This window comes from Carica papaya, chromosome 8, assembly GCF_054855325.1.
Source record: "Carica papaya isolate Zhongbai chromosome 8, ASM5485532v1, whole genome shotgun sequence".
In the NCBI taxonomy this organism is placed as follows: Eukaryota; Viridiplantae; Streptophyta; class Magnoliopsida; order Brassicales; family Caricaceae; genus Carica; species Carica papaya.
The window spans coordinates 35,265,150-35,284,886 of record NC_142316.1 but is presented as its reverse complement, the minus strand read 5'-3'; the positions used below and the strand labels follow the sequence as shown (position 1 = coordinate 35,284,886).

General features: G+C 35.8%; 2 protein-coding genes across 4 annotated transcripts; one reads left to right on the top strand and one right to left on the bottom strand.

Annotated features, from left to right (window-relative positions):
• Positions 1 to 268: 268 nt before the first annotated feature.
• LOC110811292 (putative disease resistance protein RGA1) lies at positions 269 to 5,143 on the top strand (the record flags this gene model as incomplete). The annotated part of the gene is made up of 3 exons (XM_022037732.2): positions 269 to 354; positions 1,296 to 1,362; positions 2,379 to 5,143. Coding segments are annotated over 3 exons (2,754 nt in total), but the record flags the coding sequence as incomplete, so codon positions are not given.
• A 774-nt stretch (positions 5,144 to 5,917) lies between these two features.
• On the bottom strand, positions 5,918 to 19,692 carry LOC110811290 (protein SEMI-ROLLED LEAF 2). 3 transcript variants are annotated; one of them, XM_022037729.2, is made up of 20 exons: positions 19,436 to 19,690; positions 18,675 to 18,988; positions 17,933 to 18,007; positions 16,806 to 16,921; positions 16,128 to 16,242; positions 15,853 to 15,981; positions 15,193 to 15,240; positions 14,486 to 14,676; positions 14,201 to 14,397; positions 13,781 to 14,073; positions 13,016 to 13,165; positions 12,489 to 12,911; positions 11,891 to 12,040; positions 11,103 to 11,178; positions 8,227 to 8,354; positions 7,890 to 8,084; positions 7,701 to 7,808; positions 7,464 to 7,589; positions 6,688 to 6,891; positions 5,918 to 6,516 (listed from the first exon to the last, which is right to left on the bottom strand). In XM_022037729.2, exons 2-20 carry the CDS (start codon positions 18,819 to 18,821, stop codon positions 6,352 to 6,354), a joined length of 3,036 nt encoding a protein of 1,011 aa, XP_021893421.2. In that variant the 5' UTR covers positions 18,822 to 18,988; positions 19,436 to 19,690; the 3' UTR covers positions 5,918 to 6,351. The 3 variants fall into 3 exon arrangements, with proteins under 3 accessions (XP_021893421.2, XP_021893420.2, XP_021893419.2); XM_022037728.2 differs by having other exon boundaries at positions 7,668 to 7,808; positions 19,436 to 19,688; XM_022037727.2 differs by having other exon boundaries at positions 7,464 to 7,808; positions 19,436 to 19,692.
• Between the last annotated feature and the right edge of the window lie 45 nt (positions 19,693 to 19,737).

Sequence of the window (19,737 nt, the reverse complement as noted above, 5' to 3'; positions counted from 1 at the left end):
TAAAAATTAATATTGTATTAACTTAATTTTTATTATTTTAAATATATTTTTTGTTAAATTAAATAAATATGAATTTTGTAAATAAATTATAGAATTCATATTACATATATATATATATATATATATATTTAAAAAGAAATGAGGCATTTCAAATAAGAAAACTGGACTACAGCCTGCCTAGTTGCTCGGCGTCGTGCTTTCTTAGTTCGTGGGAAAGCGGCACTTCGCCGCAGCTACAGTGTTCCTTCAGCAGATCAATATGTAAATCATCACTTTGACCGAAACTGGCGCAGAAGATGTCAAGGAATCCTCTGATAACCTTCACTTGGCCGTCGACATCAATTCGTCTGCCAGGTATACTCGACGAATCAATGACCTATTTCGTTAGAATTGGTGACTTGTTCCTGCTTGATGCTTTGTTTTTCTCTTCGTGCTCATCCGTTATCCCATTCAGTTGCTTGGGATTATCGCTAATAAGTTATATAAATCTTCGCTATTTTGCTTCATTCTTGGGAAATGAGTCTCTGTTATTTCAAATTGACAGTGCCGACGAAATACGAATTCATTGCAAAACAACATCCTCAATAAGTCTACTGGTTGGCTTGCCATTTCAATTTATTGGTTTTTGGTGCATATGGTCTTTGTTACAAGTTGCTTGATGCTTTGTTTTTCTCTTCGTTCTCATCCGTTATCCCATTCAGTTGCTTGGGATTATCGCTAATAAGTTATATAAATCTTCGCTATTTTGCTTCATTCTTGGGAAATGAGTCTCTGTTATTTCAAATTGACAGTGCCGACGAAATACGAATTCATTGCAAAACAACATCCTCAATAAGTCTACTGGTTGGCTTGCCATTTCAATTTATTGGTTTTTGGTGCATATGGTCTTTGTTACAAGTTACAGTGTTTAGCGTCGCTCTGAATCTTGCAAAGATGCATAGCTTCGTTCTTAAATACTTCTATTAGTGTTATTTTTACTTGTTTACTAATTTTAGGCGTCGGCTTAGTTGGGAATTCTGCTTTTGTAGGCTGGTTTAAATAAATGTAACTGAAGTAATTTTGACTGCTCGATGGATAATTCGAGTTGATCATTGGTTTTGGTTTGTGTTTGTAGGGTATGAGTTCAGTGTATTTGTTTGCGTGTCTCTCCTTATATATGTGTAGATGTACATATACGTGTGTGTGTGTGTGTATACACACTTGGATGTAGGCGTTTGCTTTTTCTTTTTTAATGAAATATTACTTAATGCTGATTTAATATGCGGTTGACCTTCAGAGAAATTGTTAAATGGCAGGTCCCATTTGAGCTCGGGCCTGAGCAGGTTCAGATTTGACTTGTCAAAATCCGCTGAACCCGACCTGGTAAATATTGTTCATAAATATATGTATATATATAAATATGTATATAGATACATGGAAAAATAAATATATCAATATTAATATTAATATAATATAATATAATATAATATAATATAATAACCAAGTTGTGTATGGATCGTATAACCTGCAAACCCGATATGGTCCAAAAAAGAAAAAAAAATTATAAACCCACCCCAGATTTGGTGCAGGGACAAGCTTAGGTATGGTGAAATCTGCCATGAACTTGCCATTTGCCATCCTAAGTATATTTGGTATAGGTGTATGTTTGGTCAAATCTTAGACATCAAAAGGTAAATATCTTAAGCAAGACTTAGGCCTGCGGTTGTAGAACTTGAACCCGTAAGCTCCTTCACAAGGTGGAGGGTAAGTTGCTTATTGTATTTGTGCATATGTGAATCCATATGTTCTTATATATATATATATATATATATCTAATATTCTCTTTCTTCTCTGAGAAAAGAAAAAGTTTGCCAAACAGAAAATGTTGCTTGCTTCATAGACAATGATTATGACCTAATCAAATAATATTAGGCGATAAGAATTAATAAAAAAATTGAACAGTCTGGAAAGAATTTATACTATCAAGCAATGCAAGCACTTTAACACACCATAATTGTTGAATGAAATTTAGTCATGTTTTATCTTCAAGATCTATATATGGAGAAGGATAGAAACTTAAAGTTACTAAAAGGATCATTGTATAGAAATAGCCATGTTGGATGAAATATTCCTATATTGGTTTAGCACCCTCATCTTCTTATGTTCTTTCTTTCCCCTATCTCAAGATGAAAAGAATCTATGCTTGACTTGTCATTTAGACCACCACTAATTGTTGCATTCTTGAGGAAAACAAATGGCATCCTAGTTATTATATAATCACTTCATATATGCTTTCCAACAATAGCTTAAACACAAATAACCCAACCAACTCTAAGTTCCCTCATAACATGGCTGGATTTTCTTTCAGTATTGCTTATAGAGTTTTACAAAAGCTGCAGTCCCTATCTCACAGAGATATCCTCTTGGCATGGGGTTACAAAGATGATCTCCAAAAGCTTCGGAGCACTTTGATCAGCATTCAAGCACTGCTCTTGGATGCTGATGAGAGGCAAACACGAAATATCAAGCTGATCACCTGGCTAGAGCAGCTTAAAGTCATTCTCTATGAAATTGAAGATGTTCTCGATGATATAGAGGTAGAAATTTTACAGAAGCAAGTTGCGAACCGTGAGAGGACTCAACAAAAGGTATGTCATTTCTACGTCTTACTCCCTTCAAAACCAATAGCATTTTGTGTCAAAACTAGTTGTAAGGTTAAGAAGCTGAGAAAAAGATTAGATGTGATTGCAGCCCAGATGGGTGCATTTGATCTTGTGAAAGAACTCCATGATAGGCCTTTTGTGCACAAAGAAAGGGAGATTAGTGACTCCCTTGTGCAAGCCTCTGGTATTATTGGTAGAGTTAATGATAGAGAGGAGATTGTACTAAAGCATTTGACTTGTTTAGATGATGATCAAGAACATGTGGCTGTTCTTCCCATAGTTGGAATTGGGGGTCTTGGGAAAAGTACTCTGGCACAAATTGTATTCACGGATCAACGGGTAGTTGTCCACTTTGAAAGAAGGATGATGGTGAACGTGTCGGATGACTTTGATCTAACAACAATTATCAAATATATGATTATATCTATGACTGGTGAATATTGCGATTATTTAGATATCAAGCAATTGCAAACTCGTTTGAAAATATTGCTGACAGGTAAGAGATTTCTGCTCATCCTTGATGATGTGCGGGATCACCATCCTGCAAAGTGGAATGAGTTGAAACAATTGTTGATGGGTGGTGGTAGAGGAAGTAAGATAATCATCACCACTCGTAGCCGAGAAGTTGCCTCACTAATGGGCACTGTTTCACCATTCTACTTACAAGGTCTTTCTCCCGATGAATGTCTGTCCCTGTTTAAAAAATGTGCTTTTGATAAAGGGCAAGAGGAATCGCATCCAAATCTTGTAGAAATTGGGGAAGAAATTGTAAAAAAATGCAGGGGAGTTCCACTTTTCGTAAGAAGCTTAGGATGCTCCCTTTATAAAACAACTAATGAGAGTGATTGGTTGTTTGTAAGAGAGAGTAAGATATGGAATGAAGAACGTAAGGAAAATGAGATTGGAGCAGCATTGAAATTAAGTTTTTCTCTCTTACCGTCTTGTTTAAAACCTTGCTTAGCTTTTTGTTCAATTATTCCAAAAGGAGATACATTCAGTAGTTATTTTCTGATCCATTCTTGGATGGCTAATGATCTCATTCTTGTACCGTCAAATGATGATCATAAAGAGTTGGAAGACATGGGTATGCAATATTTGAAGGAACTGGTGTTCCGATCATTCATTTATATTGGCAATTTCTACCTTTCTTCCTCTCTTTCCCTTCGGATGCCAGATGCCATTCATGACCTTGTACGACAAGTGGCACAGAGCGAGCACTTAAGGGTAAGCTCCATGGCCGAAAATGTTTCTGGAAATGTTCGACATTTGTCTCTCCATTTAACTCCTAATATGATCAGCCAACAACCTCCAGAATCCCTGAAGAAAATGAGAAATGTTCGCTCCATGCATTTGTTTCCCTCAGATGCAAAGGCAAGGCAGAATCGTGTAGTACTGCTTGCTACCAAATCTGTTTTAGAGATGTGCATATCCAGGTTTCAGCATCTGCGGCTTCTAGTGTTATTTGGTTCCTCTTTTGAAAAGTTGCCAAACGCCATCGGTACCCTTAAACATATGAGATATCTCAACATCAACGGAAATAGGAGACTCAAGGGAATCCCTGCATCTATATGTAGGCTTCAGAGTTTGCAGAGTCTTGACCTCGGGATGTGTCTGCGACTCAAAACGTTGCCTGATAATATGGGAAACCTGGTCAGCATTCGAAGTTTGGTGATTACCACACAGCAGATGCTTTTGCCAGCAGAGAATGGGATAGAATGCTTAAGTTCACTTCGAAGTTTGCAGATCTTTTCCTGTTTCAATCTAAAAAACTTGTTTAAAGGGGTAGATCGTCTTGAAAACCTTCGCGAATTGGTTATTGATGGATGCCCATCACTAACGTCACTGCCCTGCAGCATGAAATACTTGAGGGTATTAGAGGTGCTAGTGATCTCCAACTGTGCCAAACTCGCTCTTGATTTGACAAGGGAGGAAGGCAAAGATGGGAGTACTGGAAATTGTGGTCTCTTAAGCTTAAGGACTTTAGCGATTCAAGCATTGCCAGAGTTGAAATCATTCCCTCCATGGCTTCTGCAAGGTTCTGCTAACACTTTACGGGAGTTGGCCATTGTCTCTTGTCCAGAACTAATGGCTCTGCCAGATGAGCTGCAAAATCTCTCATCTCTTCAAAAGCTTCAACTTTCGGATTGCCCGAAATTGAAGTCTCTGCCTGCAGGGATGCAAAACTTGTCTTCTCTTAAGGAGTTCATCATTCTTCTATGCCCTGAGTTAAGCAGCAGATGCCGTCCTCCCTTTGGAGGCCAAGACTGGCCCAAGATTGCGCATGTCCCTGACTTTTATCTCGATGGGTTCAAGGTGAATCCTTCATCCAATAATTAGGTAAGAGCCAATTAATTCTTTTATACCCTGATTTAGTAGAAGAAGCCCTGAATAACTTTCTTCTCAACCAATAACTAGATAAATCATCTTTTGTTTGTTCGATATGATTTTTTAATCATTGAATGGATTGGTTCAGAAGAATGTTGTTCATTTTTCGAAGGTCACATGTTTGTGTTTCTTGGATTACCCAATGGTGTAGTGCCATCCGGGTAATTAAAGAACAGAGAAAGGAAAGGAAAGGAAAAACCACATTGTTATCCCTGTGCATCCTAACTTATCTGCTTCAGTGTATGTTTTATACCAAACAAGAATTTCAATCTCTCTTGCTACTATTAGATCAGTACGTTGACCTCTAAATAAGAGAATCATTATGTCTTTGCTCTGGATTCAAGTCATCTAATGTCTTCGCGCGCGCACACACAGTTGCACCCCGTCTCATAGCCTGCCATTTTTCTCTTTTACCTTATTCAGTCTTTGATCGATCCCCTTTCTTTACAAATTATATATGTATAAATTTTTTTTCCTCTTGTCATTTCCAAACAAACGATGGAAAGACAAGAATATTGTTCTAATTTTTTTATTAAAAGACATTAGTGCTACTTAATTCTGTAATACAAATTTCATATTATTTTTCTTAAGTTTAAATCTAATTGTAATAAAACTGAAATTTTACGTACTTTATACATAGTTTATTGAAAAAAAAAAGGGTGAAGAATATATGCCCTCAATGATATTATTCTTGTACTCAAAAGTCCTCTTAGTAAAATTGTTTTATCAGAATCTTATAAACTTTTCAGGAATTTACCCTAAAAAAAAAAATAGAAAAAACAGCTTATTCACTATTCAAGAATTTATAACCTCTTATGTACAAATCCTACAGCCACGAAGTAAACAAAAAGATAAAAAATAACAACAGAAGGATAAGTTTTAAGAACCAATAAAAAGGTAACAGCAATCCAGATTAAAGATTGCACTCTCTCATATTATAATCAACAGCAGAGTCCTTTATATACATTAACCCTAAGATGATGAAAATAACAATAATAAATAGACCTCTCTTTTATAATGCCAAAAGAAGAGATAACTAGGGAAAGAGAAGAAGCAGCAAATCAAAAGATCTCCCCCTACTGCCGCGTCAAAAAATCCGGGGATATGAAGAATGAAAGAATTGAAGGCACAAAAAGGAACTAATTAACTGATCTAGATCGCAAACTGGTTGGTCTCTCTTCCTGGCTCCTGCTTACGAAAAGAAACAAATGCATGGTGTATAATAACATTGGATCTCTGTGGGTAAGAAGCCTTTTTGAGCTTTATATCCCTGATCTGACTAGATGTTGGTAGTTTCATCTCCAGCTCACATGATTATGTAGGATCAACAACCAGCAGCTTTTAAAAAGTTATCATATGGACTTGATGCTGGTAACCTGAAGCCTTGGGAATGACTTTGGTACTCAGTTGCACATTGCAGCGGCACAGCAGAGACTGCTGGCTTGCACGAACCGGCTGCAACATTTTGGTCAAGGAAAGGATTTCCAACCTACATTTGGGAAAAAATATCAGATCATAGATCTTGCTTTTCAGATAGAAGAATATTTAGGACATGAATGCTTGAGCCTCATCTTTGTTGTTCAAGCATTCATATCTAAGAATTTGATTATGGAGGGCGGCATGAACAACAAGATCATTTGAGTTTGGATTGAGGAATTACCCTATATGGACCTGTGTCAAAATGAGAATGAAACACCATGCCCTTTGACTCACTGTCCTGTCTTATTTGGGCAGACATCAAATAGGACATCTTCTGTTGCTTCCCCTTTAGGAGTGCCTCACAGTGATGTGCCATTTCTTTGTACGGCACATCAGTGGCTGTTGACACAGAAAGTCTTCCAACTTGATGAGCCGTCTCCAGGACCTGGGAATGCATAGAATGCAATCAATAGTTGCCTATTTACTGTCATCTCCATACCAGCTATTGTCACATTATAAGCCAATACAAATCAGACTCGCCAGAAATGCCAATCTTCTTCTAATGGCTTTCAGAAAGGAACAAACAATATCAAAAATGGATTACTGCAACTGGGAATAGGAAGATGAGCATTAAATTGAGCTACGAAATTGAACTAGAAAAGATATTTTACTTTTTAACCCTAGTCTTGTGGCTTTTATTAGCTTTTTCATCCAAAAGTATTTTTAGTTCATAATGAATTAAAATCTTGCTTGTACAACAAAATATATATGTTATATTTTAAACATATGTAATATCATGCACATGGAGCAATTCAAACAAAAATGTATATCGTGCATAGCACTTCAAACAATTGTCACAGGACAAGTAGCACTTTGTATTCTAATTCCCATTTGAAGAACCAAAACAATCAATACTTCCTGTTAACTTGGTTTATCATATAAACATGGCGGATGAAATAAATAATTTAGCCTTTTACTTGATCAGGCAAAAAAAGAGAATTTAGATATCTGACATACTGATTCTAGAAGCTGGTTGACACTCAAAAGTTGGGGGAGTTCCAAGGTCAACTCTGGACTCGTTTTGACTTGACTCTCCGACTGATCAGCAAAAGCATCATCATCCATTGAAAAAAGTGGAATTTCCTGCACAACAGCAAAGTCATTTAAATCTGAGATCCGAGACATTCGATAAGAAGGTTGGAAACTATGACAGGTAATTACATCCTTGGAAGTTCTACTATTTTTGGGACCAACATGATAAATCTTATGTGGATCATCAATAAACATCTGGGTTCCCAGGGGACACACATCATCAGGTAAGAATTCATTGAGCAGCTGCTCCTGCGTGGTGGACAATTCAGACTGCATAAAAGACCTAGCAGATATTAGTGTTAACTAAATATAGATTTCTTAATTAGGAAGCTATATGGAGAAAAGTTTTACATCTGACAAATTTTCCAAGCTTTTCACAATCTCAGTAGCAAAAGATTCCCTAGTTTGATCCTCAGTTATCTCTATGTTTGAAAGAGTTTCCAGGGCCAAACTATCATCTTCTTTTGATCCATAAATATTTCGGATCTGGTCTGACTTCACAGCCTGTAACTTGTGATCTTCAACCAAGTGTAGAAATGGATCAACCTGATTCGAACATATCAAGAGAGGGAGCTTAAAACATTTTGGTTCTAAGATTTATCTATCACATTAAACACAAAATTAAGTACTGCATCCAAGACACCAAGCAGTATCTTCATGAGCTTGATTTTCAGCATGAGTGATCTACCTGTTTTCCTGCAACAGCATCCCTGACACAATCAATAAGAGGGAGAATATTGAAGGCTGTTGATGAAAAGAGAATCATGGAAGTTGCCAACATATAGAGTGATCTTCGACGTGATGGTGGGAGTGGTCCTGCAATTAAAGAGAATACAATTGTTTCTCAAAGTATTTCAAAGTTGGTTTCTGGTTACATATAAAACAATTGTAGCAGTTGACTTATTTTGTGGTTCTAACTATTAAGGTACTCAGATGATGTTGAATACAAAAATCTTATCTCAGTTAATAATTAGGAGTCCTTGTATTGTATCTTCATATGAGGAAAGCCAAGAGGATGTTGACAATCAAGGTTCACAAGTATTCAGTTCTTTAAAAAAAATCAATATCTTGTTCTAGAATGACATCCAATCACACCCCATATGAATTGAGGCGATGCCATTTCATTGGACAAGCTCCTTTGCATTTGAGAACAAAGGCTAAGAATAGAAAGATCCAGTTATCTAGTGAAGAATTGTTTGGGTGGTGGTCATTCTTCCAGATTTGCTCTCTGTTTATGATGAAGCTCAAATGTCCAAACTAATATCAAACACTGGGCTGGGGAACTTCTGGCAATGCTGCCACAATAAGAGATTTAATTTTAGGTGTCTTAGCTGCCGTAGATAAGAACACCAGTGAATAGTTTCTCAGATGATGACCAAAGTAATGGCTTTATCATGAGATTGGAGCGGACAGGAGTGCTTATTCAATGAGGTTAGTTATGTTCCTACAAAAACACTATAGTAGTTTTTTGAAATAAGAATCCATCAACTATTTTTTGGATGGTGCGGAAAGAAGAATAGTAGGGCTTTTGAGGTGATTGAAGAAGAGATATCTAAAATTAAGAATAGATGGTTTTATTATTTTGACTCTTTGATTTTAGGATATGACATATATAGGATGGAGGATTTTTAGAATATAATAGATATTCTAATAGATTTGTAAATATTCTATAAATGGGCGGCAACCCTAGGTGTCGTTGATTTAACTGTTTAGACTTTTTATTTCAAAAACCAAAGTTATAAAACAGACTTCTCAGAAAAGACTGCTTATCCAAATTCCTAGAGCTTGGATATTCACAAATTCAACATAAGCAACCTAGTGACCTAATTCTACTTTAGTTGAAAACAACTATGTTGATGCTTCCTTGTTTCAAGGCAGTTTTGGCTAAGTAAAATTGCTTGGAGATGCAAGGATGGACCAAAAAAAGGCCATATAATTAAAATCAGAGAAAACTGATTTGTGACTACATGCCATTGCCAGTTATGCCCATGAATCCAAACAACTACCCATCAATTAACTCAGTTTAACCTAAAACCATTTTGATTATCTTCCAAGAGAAAGAAGATCATCAGTAATTACATTTTATAACTTATCGTCCTCTCTTTGCCAAAAGTGTCTAAAAGCTTCACTAATGGAAAGGAGATCTGTTCTCTCATTTAGTAAATCAGGAAGTGTGTTGACAGTCAAAAACTAATGGTGGTTTGGAGATTGGGATCTAGCATCCAAGAATTTGTCTCTATTGGCTGAAAATAGCTTGGCATATTCCGCCAAAATCCTAGTTCTTTATGGCACGAAGTGATCAAAAGTATTTATGCAAGTTGCAGGAATGGATGGGATGCTGCAGCAGGTAACTTCTTTACCCACAAAAAGCCCATGGGAGGTCACCTCCCATTGCATGTCCTTCTGGGAGAGTATTTAGAATAATGATGGCCCGTTAGCCACTTGTTTTCCTCGTCTTTCTAATATTCGCTCAAGCCACAATACCCTTATTTTCTATTCTGTTTGTCACACAAAAAAGATTGTCTTGGAACCCCCATTTTTTGTAAGTCTAACGATCAGGAGACCCATTGTATGTTAAATCTGTCAAGTTTGGTAGAAACTTTTCATTATTCCCAGCAGTCAGGTAGCAGGATCTGGACCTTAGAGTCCTCGATATTGTAGACATGTAAATCCTTCTATGATTGCTATCACACTCGTTTTGCCAATGCATTTTAAAAAGCTAAATGCCTTCTAAACTTAAGATATTTGCTTCGACCACTATTCTTACCAAGTACAGAACCATAGAATAATTGCAGATTTACAAGTCTACATGGCTTTTATGACATCTTTGTGTTATGTCTGCAGGAAAGAGGATACTCAATCATTTATTTTTTCAATCTGAAGTAGCTTGGAAATTTTGAACAAAGTATTTGATATGTTTGGCTTGATGCGAGCTGTCCCTCCTCTGGATTGTTTCATATGTTCAAATTTGTATAGAGAGAGGGTGCGACAAGAAGCTATAATTCTACAGAAGGGCATCTTGCATGTGGGCGTATGGACGTTACTGCTAGAATGGAGCAGTAAAATTTAAGTGCTACATAGAAATTGGGAAGCAATAGTATAATATTTTGTTGGGTTCAGTTGTAACCATACTTGATTTCTTTTATTATAAGGCTCCAGGAGGATACCTTATCGTCCAATAATGTACTTTACCTTTTCTTGCTCTCAATAATATTCCTTTTCCTATCAAAATCTTCCCTAATTTGCTGGGTTTCAGTTGTAACTATACCTGGAGCTCTTCTACTAGAAGGATCTAGGAGGATACCTTATCATCAAACATCATACTTTATCTTTTCTTGCCCTTGATAATATTCCCTTTTCTATAAAGAAATCCTCCCTAATTTCCCTTCTACTTGCTGGTATTTGAGTAAATAAGAGGTAATATAATAATTCCCTTCTCTCTCAATTGATATAAAACATGTAAGACTAAAATCTCTGGTTTTAAGAATAGAAGAAGAGGTAGAAAAACATTAGAGTTCAATGGGAAGTTACAGATTACATAGAATCGTTGCTTTGGGAGCTCACCTCCTTCAATAAGAGAAATATCTCGCAGGGAAAGTGCCAACTGGAAACTTCTAATGAGAGCCTCATGACTTGAATTCTGCAAGGGATGATAAATAATTGAGAGAGGATTGAAAGAAATGAGACCTCATTTCAATAAGACAACCAATATGAGTCCAAGTTTTGAAGCACCACAAAATATAGATAAATCAGACAAACTAGAACAGCTTCTCAAAAGATTTGAATTGCTTCAGAAAGCAAGTTAAGAACTGTGATTTGGCCTTACCAAAATTTAAAATTCTTTTACAAAGTTTGCACAAATTCAATTAATGGCTCAGAGGTCAACAGATTAAAGCAAATAGAACATCTAAGTAAAAGAAGTCTAATCTGCAGCATTACAAACTTTCGAGAAATTCCATAAAATTAAATGGCTATGGAAATGATAAATTTACAGGTTTTATGTATTCCAAAATGGTGTAATGCCAGACGTGCAGTAAAAAGCATAGTATATCACACTGTACATGCAGCAGAAAGCTACTAAGATCTATGATCTTGGGCTTGACACAAATAAGTTTGGAAAGAGTGCTTATTCTATTACCAAATAACCATTTAGAGACATGATTGTAATAAAACTACTCCAGGATTGCAAAAAAAACGAGTCATAGAAAGTACTATCAGATAAATTCTTCATGCTGGTAGAAAGAACCTACTATCTGTTACAAACACTCATGAAAAATACCATGATATAGACACTATAAATGTGGTATTATACACTGTAATGCTGCAATTAGATAAATTATTCTATTGGTTACCTTGGCCAGAGAAAACAGCAATACAAGGCTGTAAGTGTGAGCAATAGCTTCATAGTTCTCAGGTGAATTTGCAGGAGAGATGGATTGTGCCCATATTGATGAAAACAAAAGAGTTATCTGGTGGCTACTCAACCTTAAGGAATTAGCCTCCTGAGGATTAACGAATCAATACAACACATTTAGATTGATTCACAAACCTAGTGTTAAACTTTCAACAAGTAATTAAAGGATTATTCATTTAAATCACTCAGTGCCACATGTGGCAATCCTGCAGATCAAGTCATATTGTAGGACCTAAAGTATAATAAGCTAATCAAAATATGCTGTGGTCCAAATGTTTTGGGTTGTCTGAATAAAAGCTTGCTGTTCTTCAGTTATCAGAGATCTAACGTCCTTACAGTATTCAGCTAAAAGAAGCATGCTTCATGTCCAGAACTAAAGCTAGAAAACTCAGAAAATAAAATTAACCACAAAGTTGAGCTTGACCTTGTCACCCAAACCAGTTTGAAATATGTAGGCCAACCACAAGATATCTTATCTAACAAGCAATCCCCATAATAGTGTCTTTTCTAGCAGTAATGACATTTCAAAGACTTACCGGTTCCTTATTGTTCTCAGAATTTCCCTCTGTTATTGATGTTAGAGGAAGATTTTTGGCACTATATACTCGACTATAAGATGATTTCAATCTACTAAGCATTCCACTGTTACTTGTTACTGGCTCCTCCTCAATAGTAACACTTTCCTTGCTGAGTTGGTTAGCATTTTCTCTGGAGGAAAGTTTATCCTTTCTTAACTTCTCAAAAAGAGCCGCTGAGGAAGAAAAGACAGAGACAGTTCTTGAGACAGTCCGGGGAAGGCCCAAGCCCTTTTTTAGCTCGGTACCAACAGATGAAGGCTGAGGACAAACTGAAGAAGGCACAAGAACCACAGAAAAAATGCGGTGAGCTCCAACTCGCGTTTCATGATCTGGATGGACCATAGCTGGGAGCAACTGATGAAATAAAGTCTCGGGAAATGCCTGCGAAGAAGGAGAAACTCTAGTGCGCCATTAGTATAGATATAATTTATTCAACAGCACAAAAGAGATGAAAGGATAAAACATAAAGAATTGGGATTTCTTGCCTTGTTTTGATATGATGAATTCGGTATAGAGGCTACAAGTTGAGCCGTACGATAAACAGCAGCAATTGTTGTTCTGGCTATTACGGTAATAGTAGAAATATTCTCCAACATCATAGCCATAACGTCAAGAATTGGGCCTGCATCTCCAACCTATTAAGAGATGGCAGTCAGCATTGTATCTCTCATAATAAGAGAAAGGAGCTGATGGCAGAAAATTAGACTTTAAAACCATCAAATTTAGTTGATACACGAAGACGACTTGAAATCAAAAGAAAGCATCAGAATTTGTGTTATCTCTAGTTTTTCTTTTCATCTTGTTGAGGAACTATGTTATCTCTAGTTCTCACTGGAACTGAACTACAATATTCTATCAGTAGTGCCAATATAATTTATTTTTGAAAAAATAGTGCCAGTATAATACAAACAAAAATGATAACCAGTGAGATCAAAATTATTAAACTATTATGGGTCAAATCCATATTTCAGTATGGCTGTGAGGTCAATATTATTATTTACTGTGACCAATGCTATTAAAATCTATTATTATTTACTGTGACCGATGCTATTAAAATCACCATTTATTATGACCAATAAGGCCAAAGTTCTGAAAATATCAGGACGTTTAATTAAAAAATTATGTACACATTTTTTCCCCAAATCAAGTAAGGTCATTTAATCTCACTTCTTTACGTGAGGAGACACGCCCCTAAGTTCCTTTGGGCAGGAAATAAGGTATAAAGTAATATCTAGACGAGAAAATCTCACCTTGTCAGACAGTTGTACAAGGCATTTATCAACGGCTTCTCGGAAACTTCTATTCCATTTTATTATATCAGCACCCAGATTTGCATCATCAAGCGAGCAATGTATACTCTTTCGCAGGTGCCTTATGATGTCGCTAATGGCGCCAATTATTGCTAAAGAATGTTCAACCTTTGCATGTTGAGTGAGTGAAGTGGTAACCTCTATAATATCAAGCTGCATGGCTGGTTGTTTAAGGACATTTTTATGATCGAGATGCTTAATCAATATGGACAGTAATAAATGTGTGTTTTGCCCTACAAGACACGGAAAGAGAAAAGGAAATTGTAAGTCAAGTACACTAAAGATTTAGCAGAGAAAGAATTAAGATTTTACAAAAGAAAAAGCCAGAAGCTATTAGAAATTTTAGAATTGCATGAATACCAGAATTATCCATTAGAAACTGCATATCCTTTAAAACTGGGAAAGCAAGTCCACGTTCAGGAGACCATAAATTCTCATTGTCGAAATAACGAAACAAAGATTCTAGAACACGCCTCATAGTTGTAACCTCCTTTCCCAGCCTGACCATGTTATGCAGGCAAACTCTTGACCAAAAGCAAGGGTTCTGGGCATCTTCCCTGTTCAAAAGGAAAAAAATTATTAGCAGGCAAAGCTAAAAACAAAATTAAAATTTGGAATTCACTTTGAGAAGTTTTATGCCATCACATTGTCACATTTATTTCGCCTTTGTCATTCACAACTTCCCTCCAAGAAGGAACCCTTATTGGAGTATCTGCGGGACATGATATATAACCTTCATTTTTGCGTACTGCTTCCACCCACCGGTTATTGTCATTAACAACATTATCTGGAATTGTCTTCTGACCTCCATAATTTTCTAAGACCACCGAAACAACCTGTTGAATCATGTAAGAAATATCTGGTTAGAAGATACTTAAATGGCATTAATTCTTCAGTTGCCAATGAATTATAGTCACTTCACCATAGCTTTACATATCATTTTCCATAACAACAGGTCCTATAGGCATAAACCCGGGTTTTTAAGAAATAGAGTAAAAAGGAGGGAGAATAAGGTATTCTGCAATCTTCGCTCAAAAGAAAAGGGATCCTCCAATCAAACTGAAAACAAAACAAAAGAGAAAAGAAGGAAAACTACAGACTTCATTTGCATATTTGACAAAGGGAACCTCCAAAAGAACATGCCCCTTAGTGCACAAACAGGAGATTCTCACAAAACCTATCCAAAATGAATGGAAATCAAAGATCAAGACATTATGCTGTAGCCACAAAACCCAGCCCACAGGGAAAGGGTATCCCTAGATAAGCTCCTCTGACAAGTCTCAATGCAAAGCAGACAAAGATCACGACAGATGACAGTACACACACAAATGAGGGTGTCCAGATCTACTTACATTATCAAACTCTACCGAAATATGAGAGTGTTCACCCATAAACCAGACCTGCAGAACAAAATGACAATGCAGAGGACATTAGAATATACACACACATACACGTGCACAAGCCCATACTGGAAAAAATATTTGTATTGCTTTGTGGAAAGAAGTCATAAGCTATGTCCGTTGTCATTGAAAAATGTTTATAAGCTCACAATACAGAGACCCCCACAACAAACAGGTGATAAAGAGCTGTAACATTAGTTTTGTTGTCAATTCAAAACATTCAAGCAAAGCTTAAGGACTTGATTTAATTTTCAACACCTCAAGTTGTGCATGGGGTGGCACATCTTTGGTACTTTGTTCATAATATTCTTGCTTTTTGCTTTTTTCTAAATACATTGAGCACTTATTTTTCCTTGGAAGTTTGCCCCCTTTTTCTATTTTCATTATTTTAGGAGGATATCTTATCATTAAGTTATTTATGCTTTTTAACAAAAAATATAAAGTTATTTATCCTCTTTTTGTAATAATATTTCTTTAACTCAGAGAATATTTTTGTTTTTCTTCTATAAAATATTAAAAGTCACAATTCTTTCTTTCTTTTTCAGCAAGCCAACCTAAGGGAAACATAATCACAACATCTGAAAAACAATTGCAGAAAAATGAGACAAATACCATAGCAGAAAGTGCTTGCAGCCCAGCTGAACGTAAACTCAATGCCCTTCCATCATCCCCAATTTCCTGAGCTAATTGACATAGTTTTGGAACAAAGCCTTCCAAGTTAAACATGTAAGTCCCACCCTCCTGCAACATGCAGCAAGTTGATGAGTTCAAATATGAACATACTTCTTTCTTTTTGTTATTATCTTTTTTGGGCGGCTATGCTGAAGATACTTCATTTAATTAATAACACATAAGATTTCAAAATAGAGAAAGAAAAGAGCATCAACCTGGTTATTTACGAAGTCAAACAGAATCTCACACCCAATAATACGCATGTCATCTTCTCTAGTTAAATCCAAGAGAGTCTGAATAATGCTTAGCAAGCTATTAGCAAATAAAGGCCTGTGAAATAAAGATCATGGTTTTGTTGTCACCAAAGAAAGAGCCAAATTAAAAAAAAAAAGAAAAAAAAAAGCAAACAATACCCAACATCCCAACATTCATAAGGTGCTAATACTAACTTCTAATTTACAATTTCTGTTACGAATTTATGAAAATTTGATATGCTACTCAGACATATTGATATTTAAGCTTGAAGGTTAGCACTAAGACAATTTTGGAGATACAATTATATTGAATTGAACAAATATACAGCACACTTGGCCAGGGGCTATGGAGCCAAGGGAGCAAATAAAGATCTCCTAAGTGACAAAGAGAAACTAATGCCAGTTGCTATAACTAATTTACTTAGAATAAATAAGAAAAGCGATATGGGTGTGCACAGCCCTCTGCATGGAAAATCTAAGCTTAAACCTATAATTAGTAGGTCAATCAATTTGAGATACCACAATACATATCCCATATCCAGCATCAGGTAGAATAGCTTTGAAGTTAAGCAGTGAAAACAAGCAGATACAACACGTGAAGAAACTATAAACTATACTATAGGAAAAGGATTAACTCACATTTGATCCTTGCAGGATACCAATAGTTTCCTGTAAATGCACATGACGATCTTTGCAGATTGAAAGTTCTCATTTCTTAATTCCTTGTAACACCTTTGCTCGAGAGAAGTTGTGATCTGATAGGAAACTCAATTATTTAATTAACAGAACAGCAATTCTAAAACTATAAAAAAAATAAATAAAAAAGAAAACAAAAGAACTGTATCCTCAAAATGGTACAATCAGAATTATCCTAAATAATAAGGTCAACACAAAATATAAAACTCCAAGGGAGGTGAATGTTTCAATGAATGATATGAAAATATCTTTTATTTTTTTAAAAGAAGATATCATATCAAAAAGAAAAACACAAGAAAAGGACAAATACTAGTTGAGCAAACTTCAAGAAAATTTTCTTGTGTCATCTTTAGATGGCTCCTTGTGAAAGATTGATGCAGGAAGAAGGCTTGCTTAGCAAGATTGCGATCATTTACAAACTAGGGTAACCTAATTTTAAAAGATTAAACAATGAGTATTTGTCAAAATTGTAATCTGTAGGTCCAGAAAGAATAGTCATACTAAAATAGAAATTCAGAGAAAAGAAAGAAAAAAGAAAAAAAGTGCAGAGCACATTATTCAGTAAAAGATAAAAGGAAGTCCAACAAGCCTAGCCTAAAACCATTAGAAGATGCAAGGTAACTCTTCAAAAATAATTTCAAAAGCTATTACATAAAACAGTAGATTCCCATCATTCCAGCCAGAATTTATTGGAAGATGCAAAGTAATTCTTGGACAATAATTTTTAATAACAGCTATTCAATCAGCACAGCAGCAGATTTTTTTTATAAAAGAAGAAATTTTATTGGGAAAAAAAGAAAAACATTGACAAAACTGGAGAATAAGAGATCCCCTCAAAGGAACACATAAAGGAAAGGAAAAATAAAGCAGCAACATCCTATGAGCTACTGAAACACAAACGCAAAGAAACACATCATGGCTCATTACATCCTAGGGATATTATTGACTACTATTAATCTTTTTGAGGGGAAAAAAGACTAGGGGTTATGCAACACCAATAGCAAAGCAAATTTTGTAGAAAAGAAATAAGCAAATAAAAATTTTGAGGCTTGCAAGTACAAATATTGTACCTTGGGTAAGCGCAAAGGATTTCTAACAGCATATTCACAAAGTTTTCCAATCTTCCGATCATTTGGCCCTTCCTCCTATCAGAACATAAACAACCAAATTTCAGAAGATCATGAAAGAGGCAAGAACTCTGATTCATAAATAGGATAGTACAGAAAGTAACTCAATTGACAATGCTACAACACAATTAAGATTTAGGAGACTTCAATGCGAACAAAGAAAACTTCCTAAAAATCAAACTTGATTAGAATACAATTGCTAGTTCAGTATGTACATATTTATATATCTAAAATTAAATGAAGGTGAACATTTGACTGAAGACCAGAAAAAGAAGAAATCATTAAAATATTACAGCTGCTACTAACACTAATAACTGGTATATTTGGTATACAATTAAGTGCACCACCAAAAAACTAGATTTCCATTAAAAGTTACCCTATTATACTAATAGGTGAATGACATAACCAGACACATCCATTATGATCTGCAATGTTACTCTTAACATAACTGCAAGCCTATAATTAATTAGAAGAACACAAATAAGAAGAAAAGGTGCAGTGGCACTAAGCAGACAGCAATAGTATAGCCATGAGTTATATCATCCTTGTGTTAGTTCATATCCAATAAAAAATTAATCAATAAAGCAGGCATGCTTGGTTAGCAGTGAACAAAATCAGTTCACCATATTTTTAGCAGACAGGTAGAAAATTTAAATTGCAGGACACTTGAAAAATGTATACCAACCTGATTTCGAGGAAAAATATCAGCAATGAGCTTCTTGTACCTTTTGACGGGTTGTCTAGACCTTGACCGCATTGCAGGGCAAAAGAAACAAAGGCTACCGCATGCCGGCATTACTTGCCTTGAAACCATGCCCGAGATTGTACTCATTTTTTTTAGTCAGATTAGACACGGATGATCAATGAAAACTTCAATTGCTTTCAAAATTTACACCTTCTTTCCCTTCTAAACAGGTGAAAGTGAAAAAACTTTCAGTGCCGAGAAGGGAAAGAAAGGCTTGGCAACAAATGGATACTGCTCAAAGCTCAATGACCAATCTGCAATCGGAAATTGCACGATCACTTTAATCTCTAAACCAAACACCTAAAACCAAACAGAAACCTAAATGGCTTAAAAACAATAAAGCTTCTTCAGAAATAAAGGATTTAAAATTATAGGGGGGGAAAAAAACAAATCCTCCTTGAAAGCATTCAACCTTAATCAAATTCTGAAAATACCAAAATTCAGCTACCAATAGGAAAAACATTTAAAAAAAGGATCATATGAATCTTCAAACTGTAATCAAGAAATCATAACTAAAGAGTCAATGTCGTCGATAATTTACAGGAAAGCGTCCCCTACAACAATCAAAAAAAAAATTCAATCGGAAAAAAAAAATTGGAACAAAAAACTACGTTCGAGCTTCGAGATCAAATGCTATAAAACTTTATCTGAAGACAAAAGAAGGGAAAAACAAAAAAGAGAGATTCAAAGAAAAGGTTAACCGGAATCATCACAAGGAAGGGCCCTGAGTCTGCGAATTTCTCTACGCTGCACAAAACACGAACAGATTTTCCTGCATTTTCCCGGCCGTCAAAGAATTTTCCTCCTCTGCGTTGTTTGTTCGTCTCTTTGACTCCCTTCTCTCTCTTCGGGGATTTTCAGAAACGAACGTGTTTTTCTGGAAGAGGATATGACTATGAAAATGAAAATGGGATTATTATGTCCTCCTCCTCCTTCATATCCGGCTGGAAGCCTGCCGTTGGTGATAATAACTTTACACCTACGCAACGGGTATTTACGCGGG